This window comes from Rhizopus delemar, genomic scaffold (assembly GCF_000149305.1).
Source record: "Rhizopus delemar RA 99-880 supercont3.9 genomic scaffold, whole genome shotgun sequence".
NCBI lineage: Eukaryota > Fungi > Mucoromycota > Mucoromycetes > Mucorales > Rhizopodaceae > Rhizopus > Rhizopus delemar.
The window spans coordinates 319177-339359 of NW_027137835.1; the positions used below are offsets into that span (position 1 = coordinate 319177).

Here is a 20183-nt window from a genome sequence, read left to right on the forward strand (position 1 = left end):
TACAAGAAAAGCACTTTGGTGGACTGGAGACGAATCCGATCCTGAACTACGTCGATCCAGGGAAACAACGGGTGACGACTGAAGGCATCAAAGTGGGAAGCCATAAGATCCATCGAGTTCTTCTTCCACAGATCATGATGTACAAAGAAAAGGATGGACATGACTCAGCATGGTTGCTTTTCTCTCTTGAAAAGTGCACAAGCTGTCAAGTGAAAGAGTGGATCAAAGGTCAATAGAGAACAGTTGATGGCCATGGTGTAGATTGTATAGCTTTTGAGAAACTCGACTCATTTCCAACGATGTCGATCGATTCATTCAAGGTCTTTTAGCGATTGAAAACGTTTTGATAAAGTGACCGATAGGAATGTTTTTAATAGACGATTTTGTTTCCAATCCTACCTGATCATGTAGGCTTGTGAACAAAGACGGCAGCGATCGATGGGTGTTTCCAAAACGACAATCAGTGAATAGAAGTCATGATGAAAATCACTCTTTATCATTCATTCTGTGGCAGCAAAGAATTAGGATAGGAAACACAAAGCTTTTGAAAATCATCCTTCGTGCCATGAACGAATACAACTTTTTTTTTTATTCCGATACTCTCTAAAGCACTGACACATTTTTTTTTGTTCAAATCAAGCATGAAAATCACTGAATTAAAAAAAAATGGTTCAACCTTTTTTTTTTTTGTGTACAACACATACACAAAAAATTATCATACGATGAATCAGATGGTGATCAGTCTGATGTTACATCGATACATTCCAAAGATGAAGAAGATTATAAAAAGGGGGATTACCCTCTTGTCCAGTTCGGGGATCGTTTTGATAACAACAAATGGATCATTGGCCGAAAGTTAGGCTGGGATCACTGTTTGGCTTGTATTGGATCCTGTGTAAGTTTTCGTTTTGGATTTTTTTTTTCCTTACCAACTCCCCTCCTCAGAACAGAATGTCAAGTCAGCTCAACGTGATACAGACCGTGCATTAGAAGAAATCAAGTTGCTGGCATCCGTCAAATGGATCTCATCCAGCCTATCCTGGTGATGGACACAGCCCACAACTGCTCAATGACTTTTTGGCCTCAGGGACCTCTACAGTCAACATTGTAGGACGTGAATGTTGACTGTCACTGATGAAAAGAGACAAGAGCTTTCCTCAGCCGATCCGTCAAGAGGATCGCCAAAGAGGTACTGCCTAGACTGGACTCTTTGCACAGGGAATACAAGATTATCCACACAGATCTGAAACCAGGGAATGGGTTGGTTTGGATTCCAGACATGGAAGACGGTGTAAAAGAAGACAAAGGATGGTGGTGCGTGGGAAAGGAAAGAGAGGATCTCTGCTGGAAAAAGGTGGATACGACAGGGAATCGTAAAAAAAGAAATTGAAAAAGCCAGCAAGAGAAGAGAGAGGCGATCTGTTCTGAAACGGGTTGAATTGAATGGTGTAAAAGAAAGGATGGGAGATGAACTAGAGTGATGCCTTTGTCCGTGCTGGATCTTGTGACGATTGTGAGTGAAGAGGACAAGGAGAGGGGATGGGGTTGGGTGAGAAGGTGATCAAGAGGGTTGATCTTGGTAATGCTTGTTGAATGAAGGTTGACTGTAGAGAGATGATAAAGACAAGATCCAAAAGAGATACTCACACACTTGTTAGATCATCTCACTCAAATAGTAGAATGATTAGGTACAGTATCTCCAAGCGATTGATCGACCGTGGTGAATTCTCTCGTGAATCCTTTGATCGTCCTGGCCAATGAAAGCATATAAAAACTTGAGAGACCGTCGATTGAGGGATGTGCTTCATGAGCGGTTTCTGATGTGACTAGAGGATCCGTGCCTTTGTGCTGCGCATGTTAGAGATGGACATAAGAAGACGTGCGTCTGCTAGTGAAATGGATTCAAAATGAATGATTTAAAAGATAATGTTCCATTGTCATCAAGGCTGGATGGTCCCACAAGTTGAATTAGGTTTCACATCCAATCAAGTACAGTCCAACTCTGCACTCCGATGAAACCCTTGCCTCAAATGAATGAGTAAGGATAATATAGGCAATTGGGTAAAACCATTTGCAAACCAAAACATCTTTACAATCTTTGGAAAATTAGGCATGGCCCTTCATTTTTACCTCGGCTGGGATTGTCTTGCCTTTCACAAAAAGGAAAAGGAACAGGTGATGTACAGGAAAAAAAAAGATGTCTTGACGCACTGGCCCTACTTTTTGCCTTTGTTTCTCGCTCTTTTTTTTTTCGTTTTCTTTTTTTTTTCTATTTGAAAAAGAAAGTAACTTGCTTTGTTCTTTTTACAATTTCTGGTTGGTAAAGATTGAATGATTGCTAGCCTCTTTAACAATAATAATAAATGAAAAAATAAGCATTGGATTGATTAAAAAGTTGTATGATCATTTATTTCTATTTTTAAATGTCACATTGAAAGTTACTTTATAAACATTTTATCATTCTGTAAACTAGGATAAAACAAAAAAAAGGGGGGACACAAGAATGTTCAATGACTTTAGAATGTACAGAAAAAAAAAAGAAAAAAAAAAAATGAAATTCAATTTATAGTCACGTTCTTATTTTGTACCAATCAAATATTGAGCTGTCATTCAATAGATGCATTGTACTCGACTATAAAAATAAACCACACGGATCGATTGAACATGACATAATTGAACTTTAAAGTGGGATGGTACAAAAAAAGTCATGAATGCATGATTGTCCATCAAACAAAAAAACTTTATTTACAGTCAAAAGGAGTGAAGAGTGCCATCAAGAAATGCCCTTCAGACGATGATAGACTTCACGTGTATTGCCGGCTAAAATTGACTCGTTGTTTGAATCAACGGTACAAAAGACCGAAAACAAAGCTGAGGTCTAATGTGGAAGATCATCCACTTGTTTGATCGTGTTTTCTAAATGAATGGCAAAATAAAGGAGAAAGAGAGAGAGGAGGTAAAGAGGAGAATGGATGACAATAAACTGAAGCTCATCTCTTGTTGAATCACTTGTTTGTGTAGGTGAAACAAAAAAAGTTGTTAAGCTTTGTTACACCTATCACTCTTTAACCCTGTTTTTTTTTTTTTTTTTTTTTTTTTTTGTTTTTTTTTTGCTTGTCCATTTGACATTGAGATGAGGTGACGAGACATGTTAGAGCCATGTTGTTTTTTAAAAAAGAGAGAAAGAATAAAACCATTCAAACATTGAAATAAACAGATTAGTCAGAATACCACGTTGTGATGGCTTTTTAAAGCCCAACCATTTTTTTTTTTTTTTTTTTGGTTCTTTTTAAATGTCCAATGTTTTTTTTTCCCCTCACCCTCCCCCCTTTTTTTTATCATTGTTTTTCTAATAAAAAAAAAAAAAAAAAAAAAAAGGTAGAAAATAAATTTCTGCTTTCTTTCTTGTTTATATCATGCATATTCCTTCTGGTTGTTCAAATAGAGAAACATCTGTGATAATAGATAAAATTAAAGGTTTAATATTTGGTAAATAATCGTTTTGAAGTCATCCCCAATTTTTTTTTTTATTTAAATTGGTTTAGGTGCTATCTTGGGAGATAGTATTGGTATAGCAACCAAAGGATTTTCAAGAGATGAAATTAAAAAGATTTATGAAAAAGAAATAAGATTTGGTATGGATGAAAAGGGTACAGAATTCATAAGAGATGACTATAGAGCTTGTTTTGATGAAAAGTAGGATTTAAATCATCCATTTACAGTCCCTATTGAATGATTCATAAACATAGTGATTTTGGATATGACGCTGAACAAATCTTACTGGTCATTGAATCCATTTTAGAAACCAAAGGACATTTTCAAACAAAAGATTATTCGACAAGATTAACAAAATACAGTGAACATATAGTAAAGAACATTAAAAGAGGAGGAGGAACCCTTCTGCTGACTGACTTTTAGAAAGATTTTAATCATCCAAATTATATCACAAATCCCATCGTACGTGCTCCTATCTTGGGTGCACTCAAGTTTTGGGATGGTACGAGTGTCATTGAAAATTCAGCAAGTGTTTGCTCCATGACTCATCCAGATCCACGTTATATCGTATCATCCGTCATTCTTTCTTTACTCATCGCTAGGTAACCACAAAACATAACCCGATTTTGTCCTTTTTTTTTTTTCCTACCTCTCCGACTCATTCTTTTTTTTTTGGGGGGTAGAGTACTCAGAGGACAAGATTTAGAAATCCAATTACAACCTATACCCACGCCCGTTCACTCTCCTCACCTGACCAGTTCTTTCACCGACAGCCTCAACACCGACCCCACCTTTTCGATCCTCGTCCGTGACGTGATCGAGACCAACAAACAAAACTTTCAAGGCGCCTACATGCATTCTTTTTTTTCTTTAGGGATCCATCCCGATTATTATCAGTGCCTGATCGCCTGTGCCCAACCAGAGACGCTCGGCAGTCTTCAACTGGATTCGACCGAGGACGTGTTTCGATCGCTCCAGGCGGCCCTCTACTGTTTTACGAGATCGATTCCGGATGGACAAGAACCGGATTACTTTAAGAAGATCATCATGGATCTCGTCCTGCAGGGCGGCAATGCGGAGAGTAACGCGACGACCGCCGGGGCCTTGTTGGGCGCCAGGCTAGGCTACAGTCAGCTACCGACCGAGTGGGTCGTGGGCATGAAACGGTGGGAGTGGCTAGAAGACCGCGTGGATGAATTCATTGCTTTATTTTAAATAAACCATCACAGCTCTTTTTTCCAGGATTCTAATTCCTCCATCGCTTCCGTCTTCCATCCTTTCTTTCTTGCAAATCCAAGCAGCGTGTTCACCGTCTTGGCTTCCATCTCAGGTCGGTTCGGTCGGTAGCGACCCGGACGCGACATCTCTTCCTTCACCAAGGCCAGCGCCTGATCCCATCCTTCCCTGCCGGCCGATCGACACAGACATTCCACATACGAATTGTAATTGTTCGCATTCAGTTCAAATCCAGCCTGCTTCAGTTCTCGCCAGATGGCGCGCGCACGCTCCGGATAGCCATTGTGGCCGCAGCTGTCGAGCACGATCGATACCGAGGCCGGGTCGATCGTCACCACGTCCGAGGACACGAGCTGCTGCCAGAGATCGAGCACCGTCTGACCATCGCCCGTTCGGTTGTAGGCATCCATCAACGCATTGTAGAGAGCCGTGTCTGGGTCCAGAAAGGGGTCGACCTTCATCAGGCCATGCACGTGTTCGAGCACGTAGCCCTCCTTGTACTGTCCCGCCGCATGGAGCAGGGCGGTGTACGTGTGGCGCGACGGCTGGAGGCCGAGGGATCGCATGTCGCCAAACAGGCTCAGGGCCATCTGCAGTCGCTCACTCGCCCTTCGCTCGCTCGTCTTCAGCGAGGTCAAGGCGGCGATCAGGGTCGAATAGAACGGGGCGTCCAGCTGGACCCGGCCCCGGTGGCGGTGGTCGTCTCGGAGGACGCGGTAGATGTCGAACGCGTCGTCCAGGCAGTCGTCATTGATGTAGGCCAGCGTGAGGTGGGTGAAGGTGACGACGTCGGGCGGTCGCTGTCGAAAGACGCGGTCGTAGACCGCCTGGGCTTTTTCGGATCGGCCCAGCCTGGCCAGGATACCCATCCACGCATTGGACCCCACCCGATCCAACCGGGCCTCGTACGGCTCCATCATCCTCACCAGACGATCCAGTTGTTCTCTCGTGGCCTCCTTCGCCATGCTCACCAGCCGGTTCAGGATGCGTCCGCTGGGGTCGATCGGCATCGCTTCCAACAGGTCCAAGGCGCCCTCCAGATCACCCGCTCTCTTTTTGGCATCGATCCACGTCCCATAGGTCACCTCGTCCGGTTTGATCTTTTTCTTCTTCATCTCTTCATACACCCGCCTCGCCTCGGCCTCCGCGCCTTGTTTCAGACAGGCATCCAGCAGGATGTTGAACGTCTTCTGGTCCGGTCGACAGCGCAAACGACGGTAGAGGGCCAGACAGCCCTCGACGTCCGCCGACTTGTATCGCAGCATGGTGTTCATCGCCGCCGTGTCCAGCTTGGGTTGTTTCAAGAGCGCCTCAAACGCCCTCTGGCCCTCTTCGGGCGCACCGTACGCCATGGCCGCGTCCAGCACGATCGTGTACGTGTACACGTCCGCCACCTTCACCTGGTCTCGAAAGAAGTCAAACAGTCGATCGCCCTCGTTCGTCTGGCGCCAGAGTTGCAGCAGGGTGTTGTAGGTCACCGCGTCCGGTTCGATCGGCCCCATACGCTTCCAGAGCGCCTCGGCCGCCGCGACCTGGCCGTGCTTTTTGAAACAGTTCAGCAGCAGGTTGTAGGTGTACAGGTTCGGCTCGACGCCCGCTCGCTTCATCTCTTCCATCACCCCCAGCGCTCGCTCCGGTCCCTCATGTTGTCCACTGGCCCCAAGAAGCGTGTTGTATTCCATCGGACTCGGTTTCTGCTGAAATCGCTTGGGCATCTCGTCCATCACCCGCTTCAGAAAATCATAGTCGTCTCGTCGCTGGCTGCTGCCCGCCAGACGCACCAGGCGTCGAAGAAGCGGTCGATCGACATCAGCTGTCGAAAGGGAATCATAGGCCGATCGGGCTTGTCTCAGTTGGCCGCGATGGACCGCTTTGCGAAGAGCGCCCCAGGTGCTGTGCTGACAAGCCGAAATGTGCATCTTGAAAAACGATCGATAGAACATCAGGGAACTCGTCGCACGTCCTGAATGCATGGTGATTGTAAAGAAAATAATTTTTTTTTTGAATAATAAAAAAAATAAACCAATTCGCTTGGTTTAAAAGGCCGTTTTTTTTTTTTTTTCTTGCTTAAAAGATGAGCTTGCTGTGAATCATAGTGACTGGAGAATTTGGAAAGAAGAAAGAACGACATTCTATCTTTGGCAATCTTTGCCCCACTAGACTTGATTGACATTACATGAAAAATGGACTAAGATTCATTTGCACTCTCCACCATCTCTAACCCCCCCCTCTCCTTTTCTTTTTTTTTTCCTTCTTTTGACAATCGTAAAAAATATCATTTTCGTAGGTACACTCGACTTTATTTTCTTTATAAATACAACTGTGATTCGTATGGGTCCTTGTCTTGTCACTCATTTCTTTAATCCATCTCCTTTTGATGAGCAAGATGGAATGGTGTCATCAAAGTTACCGTCCACATGAAAGCAAAAGAGAAACATTGTGATTGACTGTGAAAGCAAAAAACTGGATCGATTTGTCATCAACAGTTTCCAAAGATCAATCGAGCATGACATTCTTATCTCTCCAATAAAAGACTTGGCTGACAGACTATCAAGGATTTACCGGAAAAGGTTTTTGCCGGGAGCAAATGAAGCCTCCTTTCACATCCAAGCCCAATAGGACCATGTTTTGTTTTTCCGTGTAGCCATTTTTAAATGTGCTACAACTTTTTTTTTTTGTTGAGTCAATTCAGAGGAAACCATAGAAAAAACAAGCTAAACATCCCAGGTTGATCACTGACTTTTTGAGAAAGAAAGAAAGAAAGGAAAAAAAAAAAGGGCGATATTTGTGAAAGGTGAAGTGGAACTGATTTTATTGTTTTTTCTTTTAGGAAGAATCAAAGAATTTACTGGAACTCAAACAAGTCCGCTGATATCGGCCTTTCATTGACCTGTTTCCCCTTTCGGAGTCTTGAAGTACAAGCGAGAGACGCCAATGCTTTTAGAAAAGGTGAATTGGACTTTAGACAACATGAATCATGTAAATTCCCCCTCCAATTTGGACTTTTTTTTTTCTTTGTGCCAATGGATGGAAGCAGTATATTGAAAAAAAAAAGCAAATGTTGGATAGTGTTTTTTTTTTATATAAAATGAAATGTCAAATTTCAGCTAATTTTTTTTTTTCTGCTACAAAAATGCAGCACAAATAAAAGTGACATGGTGACATGAAACATTCTGAATTCCGCATGGCTCTACAAATAAAAAGAAGATCTGTTGAATTCTGGAACTTGGAGCTTTCTGTTTCGTTTATGAAAAACTCTTTTCTATTAAAACGTGAGCCTTTATAACACATCCCATGCTGATGCACTTATCATCACCCTTTTTTTTTCTCTCATTCTCTTGTTCTCATTTTGCGGAAAAACCGTTTGTCCTTCAAAATCTTTATGCGTACGGTCCTAAAGCAGGTGGAATTCGTGCTACGTTTTACTAACTTTAATTGTCTGTGTGACGAGAACTTGGTGGAAAATCGACTGGTTTATTTTTATTGTTTTCTTTGCATAGATGCAATTCAAAGATTAAAAAAAAAAAAAAAAAAAAAAAGGGTACATTTTATTTATTTTTAAATTAACTTTATTGTACAATAATAAAAAAGTAGGCTTATGCATCCTTAATTACAAATTTGACAATCAACAAGTGTAACTTCAATTGACACTCTTTCTAATGAAAGTATTCATCTAATTTAGAGTAAATATAAACAAATAGAATGATGGATTACAGAAAGTTGAATCTAGAATTTAGTTGTTTATGATCAAATGACAAGTACACACAAATAAACCATTTTATACACTCAAATTAAAAAAGAGAGATGGTCTTTCTTTTTTACAGACAACACGTATCATTTTATTCATTAATTTAAATTCAACCCAATTTTATTTTATTGTATTTTTAATGATTCACATCATCCGATGACATGCTATTCTTTTCTTTTTTCTTGCAAAATTCGTATTCATTTTTAGAAAAAGTGATTGAATTATTGTCCTTTTTGAATTTATTTCATACCATTCACTTGGCACCCTCATCGTCAGATCACAAAAGCTTAAATCGTCGAGTCGGTCTATCGTCTAAAAATGGAAAATTTAGAATGGGTGAAAAAAAAATAAAAAATATTTTTTATTTTTACTTTTTTTTTTTTTTTAAAAAAAAGAAAAAGTAAAAAGCGCTCAAGGATTCACTCTTCATTTCAATCCTAATTTGATCAGTGATGAACAAGAAAATCATTACCTAATTTACTTTTTATGTAAATTAAGTTTTTATAAAAAAAAAAATTCCTTGCATGATTCAATGTATCCCTGCATACATGTGTTGTGTGTGAATGCATTCGACTGTTATCGTTCACTTTTTGGTAATAAAGAAAGAAAGAGGCATAGAAAATTAAAATAACATATTTTAAATAATAGGAACATTCATATCAGCCAGTGTCATTAGTTTATCTTGTCTTGAACTCAATGCTTATCCTTGCCATGCATCGCAATCCTACTGGAACCTGTTCACCCCTCCTCTTCCAACGAGGTTTGCCGAATCATATGATGGATGCAGATAGGATCTAGCAATATCTACTTTTGAACACAATTGAAAAAAAAAATAATAATTAAAGGAGCATGATTCATATATTTATAGACCATAAGCATAATGACATAAGGGGCGTACGAATAAAAAAAAATGAAGAGAAAGGAGGGGAGAAGGAGAGGAGGAAAGAGGGGGGGCATAACTTAATTCACATGGATTCACGTCGTCTTTTCTTTTCCTTTTCTTGATGTCATAGATAGTCCACTGGTTGCGATTGGTCTCCTTGTTTTACTTGATCTGCTACTACACAATTGACCTGGTTCTTGTGGGTTGAGTGAGACCTCCTGGGATGACTTGATGGTACCGATCGATTGTCGTTTGCTGATCAATTTATTTTTTTCTTCTTCCAACATGTCGATCTTCTTTGCAAGCTGTTTTACCTGAATGCCCAATTCGTCAAATGCAATCTTGATTTCCTTTAGGATTTCTGAATCCAGCTGCTCTTGATCCCCTTCTGACTCTCTTGCCGCATCCATGATCGTCTCCAGTGGCATGTTCTCTCGACTGCTCGTTTTCCCAGTCAGATAAGCATTACGAACCGAATTGAAAACGATCGAAATAATCTGCCACTCGTCTATCAGATAGGACAATTGATCCTCTATCACCTCAACCTCCATCGCTCTCTTCTTCACCTCGCGGTCGTCGTCTGCTGCATCGTCACGTCCTCGCTTGCCCGGTCGCCTTTCGTCCGCTCTCGGTTCTCTGTCATCCCAGGTGGGTGTGCTCGATGAAGGCATGCGCATCCTTGGCTGCGTCCAACTCGGCTCGTATGGGTCTTGTCGCGTGTGGTGTGGGTAGGACACGTCAGGAGAAGGATGGGGTACACGAGGAAAATGGGTGAAGTGACCATAAGGAAAGGGTGGAGTGTGTAGCATGGCTGGTGGATAGAGTTGGGTGGGTTGCCAGTGGGTCTTGTCAGGTGAAGTCGATGGTGGGTGGGGTTGATCTCTTGAATTAGTGTAAGGATATCTATTATCCATTGAGCATAATCAGAGATAACAAGCACTCTAAAAAAGTGATAGACTTGAATGTATAAGAAATAGACCCACGAGTAGAAAAAAAAAAAAAAAAAGAGAGAGAGAGAAAAAAAGTATACACAAAAAAATAAAGGGTCTATTAAAAAAGCGCTTTTGTTATACCAAAGGTTTTTTTTTTTTTTTTTTTTTTTTTTTTTTTTTTTTTTTTTTGCATCTCCCTTTTACGACAGTCCTATCAATAGACGATTAGATAATGTCGAAACAAGTATGTTTCCAATGTTTACATGAATGACAACATGCAAAGGAGAGTGACTAGAAAAAGTTGCCAATTAAGAAATAGACATTTCTATTGAATCATCGATTGAACCTGGTCATCGTTGACTTTTTTGAATGGTGTCTAAACGAACGAGCGGGATGAAGCTTTGTTTAGTTTCCTGATTAGGAGGACAGTCCGTATGGCGTCATACTGAATGACAACAGTCCATCGAAAAAAAACAAAGAAAACAATTCTATGGATCCTACATTGATTTTTTTTTTTTCATTTCCTTTTCATCATCTGCCAATTCGTCTGTTATTTCCCATCCTCCCAACCTTTTGCGGCACATTAGACCAAGGCACTTTTTTTTTTTAGTTCGAATTTAAGGCATTACTATTACACAAGTCTTTCAAATTTTGATTACAATTAGTCCGCTTGTAGAACCGGGTTATTCACAATACCTTATCTCAGTAAACTATCGGTTTGCAACTGCTTTGTTTATGCAGGGAGAAGTCAAAAGAAAGAGCGAATAAGGAGAAAGAGAATGAAGTCTGTCTTTGTCACATACCCAATCCAAAAAAAAAATTACATTCCATTGAAAACAGACATTGTCCTTTAGAATCATTTACTTTATACACATTCAACATCAACCATGTTGAATACTTTCTTTAATGAATCCCATCTCTTTATCAAATAAACAATTTTCATCCACCTTTATCTGAAATCGAACTGTTCTCAACCACGTACACCCATTTACTATTGACACTCACACCATTCTCAATCCACGGAAAAAGCAAGTGAAATCAACAATGAGCGGTGTTTGAAACGTGTGACCTAGATCACTTGGCACTGTTTGATCGTGAAGCAGAAAAAGAGGTCTATTCAGTCTGAGTGTGCTGAAGAGAGCATGTTCACATGGACAGGTGAGCTCTTTGTAGAAAAAGAAGACCCTTTTTGTAAAGGTCAAGCAGCGCATCATTCACTTTCAAAACAAGCCCAAACCTTCCTACCAAGGCTTGATTGTAGCCCCATTAGACAATGCAGGTGCAAAAAAGATGACGAGAGAAAAATAAGCCCCACTGGCCGTTATTTGTGTTGCGGTTGAAGAGGAGTTTGATTTTGACAGGGACGTGTACTGCCAACGGATGGACCTTTCGCTGGGAAGACGGTAGGAAGAAAAAGTAGGGTTGAACAGGACAAAGAGTTCCATCTTGGAAGCTGCTATTGCTTATCGTTCAATAGTCCACATACTGAATTCTTACATTTCATGGCTGATGTTGTGTGTGTAGGTTTGTTGAAAGGGGTAAAAATGCCTTTTTTGGTATCCAATGTAACCATGACTTTAACTCATGGTCTCGGATAAACAATGAAAAGACGGTAGAATAGCCAGCTTGTTCTTTGACACAATAATAACACTTGAAGTGTTGAACCCTCATGGCGATGGCCTGTTGGATGTATCGATCCTGTTCCCCTCACGCTACACTATTTCATCTTCATGACCAAGATGCATGTGTCCTTTCTATAGAAGCGCTCTGAAAGGTGAGGATCTCATGCATTGAGAAAATAGACAAAGCAGTCTTTTTCAAAAGATGAATACAGTGAATAGTGTTGATAGGTAGACATCACTTGTCGGTTTCAGTAGGCTTGCGACTAAAAATCAGCCACCCTGTACAGTCACTCATCATCTTCTCCCTTTGTTTCTTTTCCAGGCTCATGATTTATAAGCAAGATTGAAGCACAACAAGGCATATTCTATCGTAACCATATCCCATTCAACTTTAGCCCATAAAAAAAAACTTTTTAAAGTGGTCCTCTATCGTTTTCTTGTTCATAATCATGCAATAACCTATGACTTTAAAAGCTCACGTTAGTGTTACCTGCTCTTTCTTTTTTTTTCCGAATGCATGTTTATTATTATTTAATATTTTATAACGCATCGTCTTTCTGTAAAAAAACCTAAATTTTGTAATAAGGTTCAAGATGGTCTTGTAAGCATAGTATTTTTGTACAACCTCTCTTACACACGTTTCCATGTCACCTTCTTAAAAAAAACATAAAAGGTGCAGTTTGTCATGGAAAACTGCATGCCTTAAAAAAGAATAAAGAACAATCCTGTCATTCGATAACCATTGGCTTCAAGAAACCGCTCAACCTTACAAACCCAGCCTGAAAGAACAAGTCCTTCTCTTGGCGTGAACCCTTTCACTCTATTTGAAGGCGCTTTATCCTTTAGCCATCCGATAAACCATGTCGTACTTTTTTTTAATAGGCATCCTACTCTTTTATACTTAAAAGCACATGGTCATCCTAAACTCACCTTTAAAGATAAAAAGTAAGAGAAACGCGTCTCTTGCTTTTTTAAGAATAAAAGACGGAAAGTGGGGAAGCGCCTTCCGATCCAGGTTACTCAAACGACGAATGTAGCCTAAACTAAATCGTATTGTGATCCGCTCTTTTTGTCTTTATTAAGAATGGCTGTCTGTATTCTTGGCTTGCAAAAGTTTTAGTATGCATTCTTGTCACTGCGGTGTTAATAAATGAATCGGTTGGATGAAGCAGCTTTTGTTTTTGTTTTTTTTTTTTTTTTTTAAAAAAAAAGAGGTTTGTATTGGCTTTATAAAGGAACGTTTACTTTTTATTATTATTAAAAAAAAAAAAGACAAATTCCACTTTTTACGTTTTGAATGTATTCATTCATAGAACATACAGATGATTGTCATCCTTAAAGCTGCACTCACCTCACAAGCGCCCTAAACATTTCACGATTGCCAGTGAACTTCATTGATGCAGAGAGATAAGCTCGTTGGAACTCCGCAATATTCGCTCTGAGCTTTTTTTTTTTTCTTTTCTCAATCGTAATTTCTCCACTTTATAAACATTTTGAATGACCAACTCAGTTGGACAAAAACGACAATCTTCTGCCGTTTCCGAGAGCGCATCAACCGTTAGCAACACAAGACGGAAGACGGACAATCTGTGGGATAATATTGCTTTATCTCATCTGCACATCAAAACTTTGTATCAATACATCAAATCCAATGGCGATGTGGATGCTGTCAATAATGAAGGTTATGGTTTACTTTATCTCGCAGCGCACAACAAGAATCTGGAAGCCTTGTGTATGCTGTTGCTGCAGCGAGGGACCAATGTGAACAAGACCCATGGTCCTCATGCGGAGCTTGCACTGCATGCGGCCTGTGCCAAGGGACATTTAGATGCGGTTGAACTGCTGATTGAAAACGGATCGCTTGTGGACGTGAAGGATGCCCTTGGCCACACACCACTGACGAATGCGATCCTTTCAGGATCAGGCGAATGCATCGCGTTCATTCTCCAACAGAATGCCGATGCGTCCGTGATTGACAGCCAAGGGAATTCACTGCTCCACCTGACAGCGAGCAGCAACGTCGTCCAGGCCGTGCCACTGCTGGTCAGCAAGCAGGTCCCGGTCGACGGACACAACCAACGAGGACTTTCACCGTTAGCGGTGGCCATCAGCTTTGGCCATTCGGAAACGGCACTGGCCTTGATTGATGCCGGAGCCAATGTGGACGGCAAGACGCGACTGGCGACCGTACTGCATTATGCCGTGACCTGGAACCGGTTTGAGGTGGTCAAGAAGTTGGTCGAATCGCACTGTCAGGTGAACGTGCTGAACGCGATGGAAGAGACCCCGCTCTATGTCGCCGTCCAGCAGCGCAAGATTGACCTGGTGCGATACCTGGTTGAGCAGGCCAAGGCCGATCCTTGCTTTCCAAAGAATGCCAACCTGCCTCTGCTGTATGCTGCCAGTCACGGCTATACAGAGATCTGCAAGTTGGTCTTGTCTTCCAACACGTCCTCTTATTTTATTGAAACAGCCGCAAGCATGAGTGCGCGTGCGGGGCACCAGCAGACAGAAAAGTTTTTGAGAGAAAAATGTCAAGAGTCAGTAACAACAACAACAGTCCATGAGAATGACGATGCTGCATTTCGATCTCTCATCCATACTTTTAGTGATGAAGAAAGCAATTAAACACTTTTTGTATATCCCCTCCTCCTTTTTTTCCCTCTTGGTTTCTATCGAATTCTTTTTTTTTTTTTATAATAAACTAGGAATTGTATTTTATTGCATCTACCGTGAACAAGCTTAGATTTCAGCCAATTCACGAAGACGACGAACAGTAGAACGAACAGTGGCAGCAGCAGTAGTGCTTTGAAAAGAGATTAGAAAACATGTATTTTTCTCATGTTGACAACTTACGAGACGGTGTAAGCACCACCAGCCAAGGTCTTTTTACAGCCCTTACACTTCCAGATGCCAACAGCAGTACGCTTAACGGCGTCTTTACCACAAAAAGTACAGGTGTAGGTGGCATGTTGGGTGATTTCCATCTTTTTGACAGTCTTTCTGAGAGAGGCACCGTAACGGGTACCATATTTACCGGTGATTCCGACCTTCTTTGTACGCTTAGCCTATACACACATATGGTTAACAGCGGATGGATGATTTAGTAAATTGGTTTACCATATTTCGTTAAAAGATGAAAGAGGAGGAGACTCATGTTCTAATGAGGGATGTTTCTTTTTTCCTCTCTGGATGGATTCATTACTCTCTTGGTTACTCTCTCTCTCTCTCTGTCTCTCTCCTTTTCTCTCACTCTCACTCTCACTCTCACTCTCTGTGAGTGTGTATAAAGGGAGAAAGTAAAATGAACATGAGCTGAGTCTGTCCGGCTCGGACTTATTCTACTTGGATTCAATGGGAGAAAGGAAGTGATTCAGTAGAACAGGTATACGGCAAAGGGAAACAAGAAACCCCCCCTCTTACTCTTGAAGCATAAAAATGGTAAATAACATCCATCCTCTCATTCATACAGGGTCTTTGTTCTCTTTGGAATCGATTAGATAGCAGCATGGAATTCATAAAAAAAACCGAATAAACCAAAAAATTACTACAACAACAAAAAAAACTTGACAGCCCAATTGGATCTTTTTTTGAATTTACAGCAACAATATAATTCAAAAAAGACAAAGACTCTGCTTTTTTTTTTGGTGGAATTTTATATTGATCCCTTCCATCATAGGCTGCCATCAAAGCACACGAACTTCGTAACAAGAACAAGGCTGAGCTTCTCAAGGTCCTTGACGAACAAAAGCAAGCCCTTGCCAACCTCCGCGTCCAAAAGGTCGCTGGTGGTAAGAGTCAAGAAGTGTAAGTATATTCAAAAGAGGAAGAAAGAGATACTAAAGATAAATTAGTGGTGAAGCCCGTAAGAACGTTGCTCGTGTTTTGACTGTCATCAACCAAACTCAACGTGAACAACTCGCTCTCTTCTACCACAAGAAGAAGTACGTTCCTTTGGACCTTCGTGTCAAGAAGACCCGTGCTATGCGTAGAGCTTTGACTCCCTTTGAAAAGTCCAAGAAGACTCTTCGTCAACAAAAGAAGGAAGCTCACTTTCCTCTTCGCAAGTATGCTGTCAAGGCTTAATTTTTTTCTCTGATAATAAACAATTGAATGTTTAAAACGGAGGACGCAGTCTGTAGCTTAGAATGATGAGTATCGTTTCTTGATTGTCAGTAAAGTGCATCAACTCAGGAGATTGAAATCGCGTAAAAGGACAAGCTTATTTGAAATAGAATCGAATCGTTCATTATAACAAACGTATTTAAAAAGTCAACTACGTAATCATAGTAAAAGTATCACAGAAAGGCCTTATTAAGAGCCCCTTAAAAATCATGCGTTTCTAAACAAAAAAAAAATGGATTTTTTGGACAAGAGAAGGTGCACTGCTTAAGAATCAATGTAATTCGCCCATGAATAGCATCAGAAAAATGTGCATTTGACTGTGATTAAAAAAGGGGATGCACTGCATTTACATAGAATTGTCCAATCAGAAGGTTTAAAAGAGAAAATGAAATGAAAATTTTCCTTCATAGAATGTGCGAGAAAACTTTGTGACGTTTTTAAACCCCCTACCCATTTATCTTGTTTTTGTTTTTTGTTTTCATTTTCCTCTTTCTTTCTCATAAACAAAACAATGTCTGCCGAGACCGAAACCTTTTCCTTCCAAGCTGAGATCTCTCAGTTGATGAGTTTGATCATCAATACTTTTTATTCAAACAAGGTAAATTAAAAAAACGCGTCGACGTGAAATAGTGGACTTAAATCATTGTTAGGAAATCTTCTTGCGTGAATTGATCTCCAACTCCTCTGATGCCTTGGACAAGATCCGTTACCAATCCTTGACTGATCCCTCTGTTCTTGACTCTGAAAAGGAACTTTTCATTCGTGTCACTCCTGACAAGCAAAACAACATCTTGTCTATCCGTGATACCGGTATTGGTATGACCAAGGCTGATTTGGTCAACAACTTGGGTACCATTGCCAAGTCTGGTACTAAGGGTTTCATGGAAGCTCTCTCTTCTGGTGCTGATATCTCCATGATTGGTCAATTTGGTGTTGGTTTCTATTCTGCTTACCTTGTTGCTGATAAGGTTCAGGTCATCACCAAGCACAACGACGATGAACAATACATTTGGGAATCTGCTGCTGGTGGTTCTTTCACCATCACTCGTGATGAAGTTAACCCTTCTCTTGGTCGTGGTACTGAAATGCGTCTCTTTATGAAGGAAGACCAAGTAAGTGATTTGGTTTGCGTGTAAGTGAGTTGAGACTTACAGATCCTTTTTTTTAGCTTGAATACCTTGAAGAAAAGAGAATCAAGGACATTGTCAAGAAGCACTCTGAATTCATCTCCTACCCTATTCAACTCGTTGTTGAAAAGGAAGTTGAAAAGGAAGTTTCTGATGATGAAGAAGAGACTGCTACTGAATCCAAGATTGAAGAAGTCACTGACGAAGACGAAAAGAAGGATGAAAAGAAGAAGAAGACTATCAAGGAAACCGTCACTGAAAACGAAGAACTCAACAAGACCAAGCCTCTTTGGACCCGTACCCCTGAAGATGTCAAGGCTGAAGAATATGCTGAATTCTACAAGGCCCTTACCAACGATTGGGAAGACCACTTGGCTGTCAAGCACTTTTCTGTTGAAGGTCAACTCGAATTCCGTGCTATCCTCTATGTTCCCAAACGTGCTCCCTTTGACATGTTTGAAGGTAAGAAGAAGAGAAACAACATCAAGCTCTACGTCCGTCGTGTCTTCATCATGGACGACTGTGATGAGTTGATTCCCGAATGGCTCAGCTTCGTCAAGGGTGTTGTCGACTCTGAAGACTTACCCCTCAACATCTCTCGTGAAATGTTGCAACAAAACAAGATCTTGAAGGTCATTCGCAAGAACTTGGTCAAGAAGTGTCTTGAAATGTTCCAAGAAATTGCCGAAGACAAGGAACAATTTGACAAGTTCTACGAAGCCTTCAGCAAGAACCTCAAGCTTGGTATTCACGAAGACACTCAAAACCGTGGTAAGCTCGCTGACTTGTTGCGTTATCACTCTACCAAGTCTGGTGATGAAATGACCTCCTTCAAGGACTATGTTACCCGTATGCCCGAGAAGCAAAAGAACATTTACTACATCACTGGTGAATCTCGCACTGCCGTTGAAAACTCTCCCTTCTTGGAAGGTTTCAAGAAGAAGGGCATCGAAGTCTTGTTGATGACTGACCCCATTGATGAATATGCCACCACTCAACTCAAGGAATACGAAGACAAGAAGTTGGTCTGTATCACCAAGGACGGTGTTGAACTTGAAGAAGATGAAGAAGATAAGAAGAAGCGTGAGGAAGAACAAAAGGAATTCGAAAGCTTGTGTAAGTCCGTCAAGGAGATCCTCGGTGACAAGGTTGAAAAGGTTGTCCTCTCCAACATCTTGACTGATTCTCCTTGTGTCTTGACCACTGGTCAATTCGGTTGGTCTGCCAACATGGAACGTATCATGAAGGCTCAAGCTCTCCGTGACTCCACCATGTCTAGCTACATGGCCTCCAAGAAGACTTTGGAACTTAACCCTAACCACTCCATCATCAAGGCCCTCAAGTCCAAGGTTGCTGCTGATGCCAACGACCGTACTGCCAAGGATCTTGTTACCTTGTTGTACGAAACCTCTCTCTTGACCTCTGGTTTCTCTCTTGATGATCCCAGCTCCTTCGCTACTCGCATCAACCGTATGGTCTCTCTCGGTCTCTCCATTGATGAAGAAGAAGTTGTTGATGAGCCTGCTACTGAAGCTGCTGCCGAAGAAACTGCCGAAGTTTCCAAGATGGAAGAAGTTGATTAAATTCTCTCACCTTTTTCAAAAAAAAAAAAAAAAAAAAATCGACAAATTGTACAGAACCTCCTTTAGTGCATCTATCCCCCCTTTTCCCTTTTTATTCACTATCGTATAGAAAAATTAAGCTCAAGTTTTATCACCTTTGCTTATTTTTTGTTTAATAAAAAAATGTGTAGAAATGTATTAAACATTAGTTAAATCATCCTGTTCACTATACAAACATGACTTGATTTTTTTTTTGTTTTTGATCATAATGAGGTCTATTTTGTGTGCAAGCACCCGTGAACAAACAAAAACAAATAAATAAAAAAGGATTGTTTCAACCCATCGTTTTCCTTTCTTCTTATCAATTTAATGAGTAAATCAATCAAGATTGATGATATAGACATGTATCATTCTCGGCTTGCATTAGGGCATGTTGATAGCACAGTACAAGAGCCTGATCTACTTGGTATTTTAGTCGAACGGTGCTCTGTTCAGCAACAAATGGGTAAGAGAGAGAGAGAAAAGGAAGGATTTTTTTTAAAAAAAAAAATTGCAATAGACTTTATTAGGAACGTCTATTTCATTACACTATCTCAATTTTTATTGGTCTCTAGTATGTTGGCTCTCATTTTAAACGTGCAATCTTTATCGAATTGGTTAGAAGAAAGGTACAAAAAAAGGACAGTGAAAGGACAGCTTGGTAATTTTTTTAGTAAATATGTGTGGTGGATCGTGTTGCTCTCAGCCTTTTTATTTGTGATTATTGCTATTTGGCAACTATGGATACACTACTATCAATTATCACAATTAACACGTATTATTATACTTGTTATATATTCATTCTTTATGTCATTTATCCTTTCTGAACTTAGTAAGTTTTGTTTTTTTATTTTATACCAAAAACTTATATTTCTGCCAGTTGCCAAAGTATTTTATGCTTATGGCTTACTTGTGATGACTATGGTTTGTTTTGGTATATTGAACACCATACTCTATACTTTTCAAACAAGATTTAAATTTGAAGGAATGAAACCAATGTAGATATATATCACAAAAAAAGACATGTGAAAGACTCATATTCATCTTTGTATAGCATTTTAAGCGTTGCAGTAATTTGTATCAGCTCCGTAGGGTTAAGAAAAGCTTATAGCCTTGATCCAGTTCAAATATTGGGGCCCATTGCATTGTCTTGTATGATTTGCAGCTATCTCAATCTAGAATTATATTATGCAATGAAAAACATGACGATAGAAGATTACGTCTTAGCTAATATGTCATTTCACATTGATATCATATACCCTATTCACTTTATACACCATATATCTGAATTATTTGATTCACTTGATCATATACCGGAATATTTTCACCCAGGCATTTAAAATAAAAATATATTTCTTTCTAAAAAGGCACGCCTTTATGCGTTTTTATGAACAAGGTATAAATAATAATAAAA

At 40.4% G+C, this 20183-nt stretch overlaps 8 protein-coding genes across 8 annotated transcripts; 5 read left to right on the top strand and 3 right to left on the bottom strand.

The window, feature by feature from the left end:
* Positions 1-1480: 1480 nt before the first annotated feature.
* RO3G_11223 (uncharacterized protein) lies at positions 1481-1761 on the top strand (the record flags this gene model as incomplete). The annotated part of the gene is made up of 2 exons (XM_067665807.1): positions 1481-1557; positions 1659-1761. The coding sequence occupies 2 exons, from the start codon at positions 1481-1483 to the stop codon at positions 1759-1761; spliced, it is 180 nt and encodes a 59-aa protein (XP_067521908.1).
* Positions 1762-3416: 1655 nt separating this feature from the next.
* On the top strand, positions 3417-4101 carry RO3G_11224 (uncharacterized protein; the record flags this gene model as incomplete). The annotated part of the gene is made up of 4 exons (XM_067665808.1): positions 3417-3489; positions 3546-3696; positions 3750-3867; positions 3919-4101. The coding sequence occupies 4 exons, from the start codon at positions 3417-3419 to the stop codon at positions 4099-4101; spliced, it is 525 nt and encodes a 174-aa protein (XP_067521909.1).
* A 617-nt stretch (positions 4102-4718) lies between these two features.
* On the bottom strand, positions 4719-6704 carry RO3G_11225 (uncharacterized protein; the record flags this gene model as incomplete). The annotated part of the gene is made up of 1 exon (XM_067665809.1): positions 4719-6704. The coding sequence occupies one exon, from the start codon at positions 6702-6704 to the stop codon at positions 4719-4721; it is 1986 nt and encodes a 661-aa protein (XP_067521910.1).
* Positions 6705-9454: 2750 nt separating this feature from the next.
* RO3G_11226 (uncharacterized protein) lies at positions 9455-10276 on the bottom strand (the record flags this gene model as incomplete). The annotated part of the gene is made up of 1 exon (XM_067665810.1): positions 9455-10276. One exon carries the CDS (start codon positions 10274-10276, stop codon positions 9455-9457), a length of 822 nt encoding a protein of 273 aa, XP_067521911.1.
* Positions 10277-13413: 3137 nt separating this feature from the next.
* RO3G_11227 (uncharacterized protein) lies at positions 13414-14544 on the top strand (the record flags this gene model as incomplete). The annotated part of the gene is made up of 1 exon (XM_067665811.1): positions 13414-14544. One exon carries the CDS (start codon positions 13414-13416, stop codon positions 14542-14544), a length of 1131 nt encoding a protein of 376 aa, XP_067521912.1.
* Positions 14545-14658: 114 nt separating this feature from the next.
* On the bottom strand, positions 14659-15039 carry RO3G_11228 (60S ribosomal protein eL43; the record flags this gene model as incomplete). Its single annotated transcript, XM_067665812.1, has 3 exons — positions 14659-14722; positions 14773-14984; positions 15037-15039. The coding sequence occupies 3 exons, from the start codon at positions 15037-15039 to the stop codon at positions 14659-14661; spliced, it is 279 nt and encodes a 92-aa protein (XP_067521913.1).
* Positions 15040-15354: 315 nt separating this feature from the next.
* Positions 15355-16002, top strand: RO3G_11229 (60S ribosomal protein uL29; the record flags this gene model as incomplete). Its single annotated transcript, XM_067665813.1, has 3 exons — positions 15355-15357; positions 15596-15723; positions 15771-16002. 3 exons carry the CDS (start codon positions 15355-15357, stop codon positions 16000-16002), a joined length of 363 nt encoding a protein of 120 aa, XP_067521914.1.
* Positions 16003-16552: 550 nt separating this feature from the next.
* Positions 16553-18751, top strand: RO3G_11230 (heat shock protein 90-1; the record flags this gene model as incomplete). The annotated part of the gene is made up of 3 exons (XM_067665814.1): positions 16553-16639; positions 16692-17153; positions 17210-18751. The coding sequence occupies 3 exons, from the start codon at positions 16553-16555 to the stop codon at positions 18749-18751; spliced, it is 2091 nt and encodes a 696-aa protein (XP_067521915.1).
* Positions 18752-20183: the final 1432 nt, after the last annotated feature.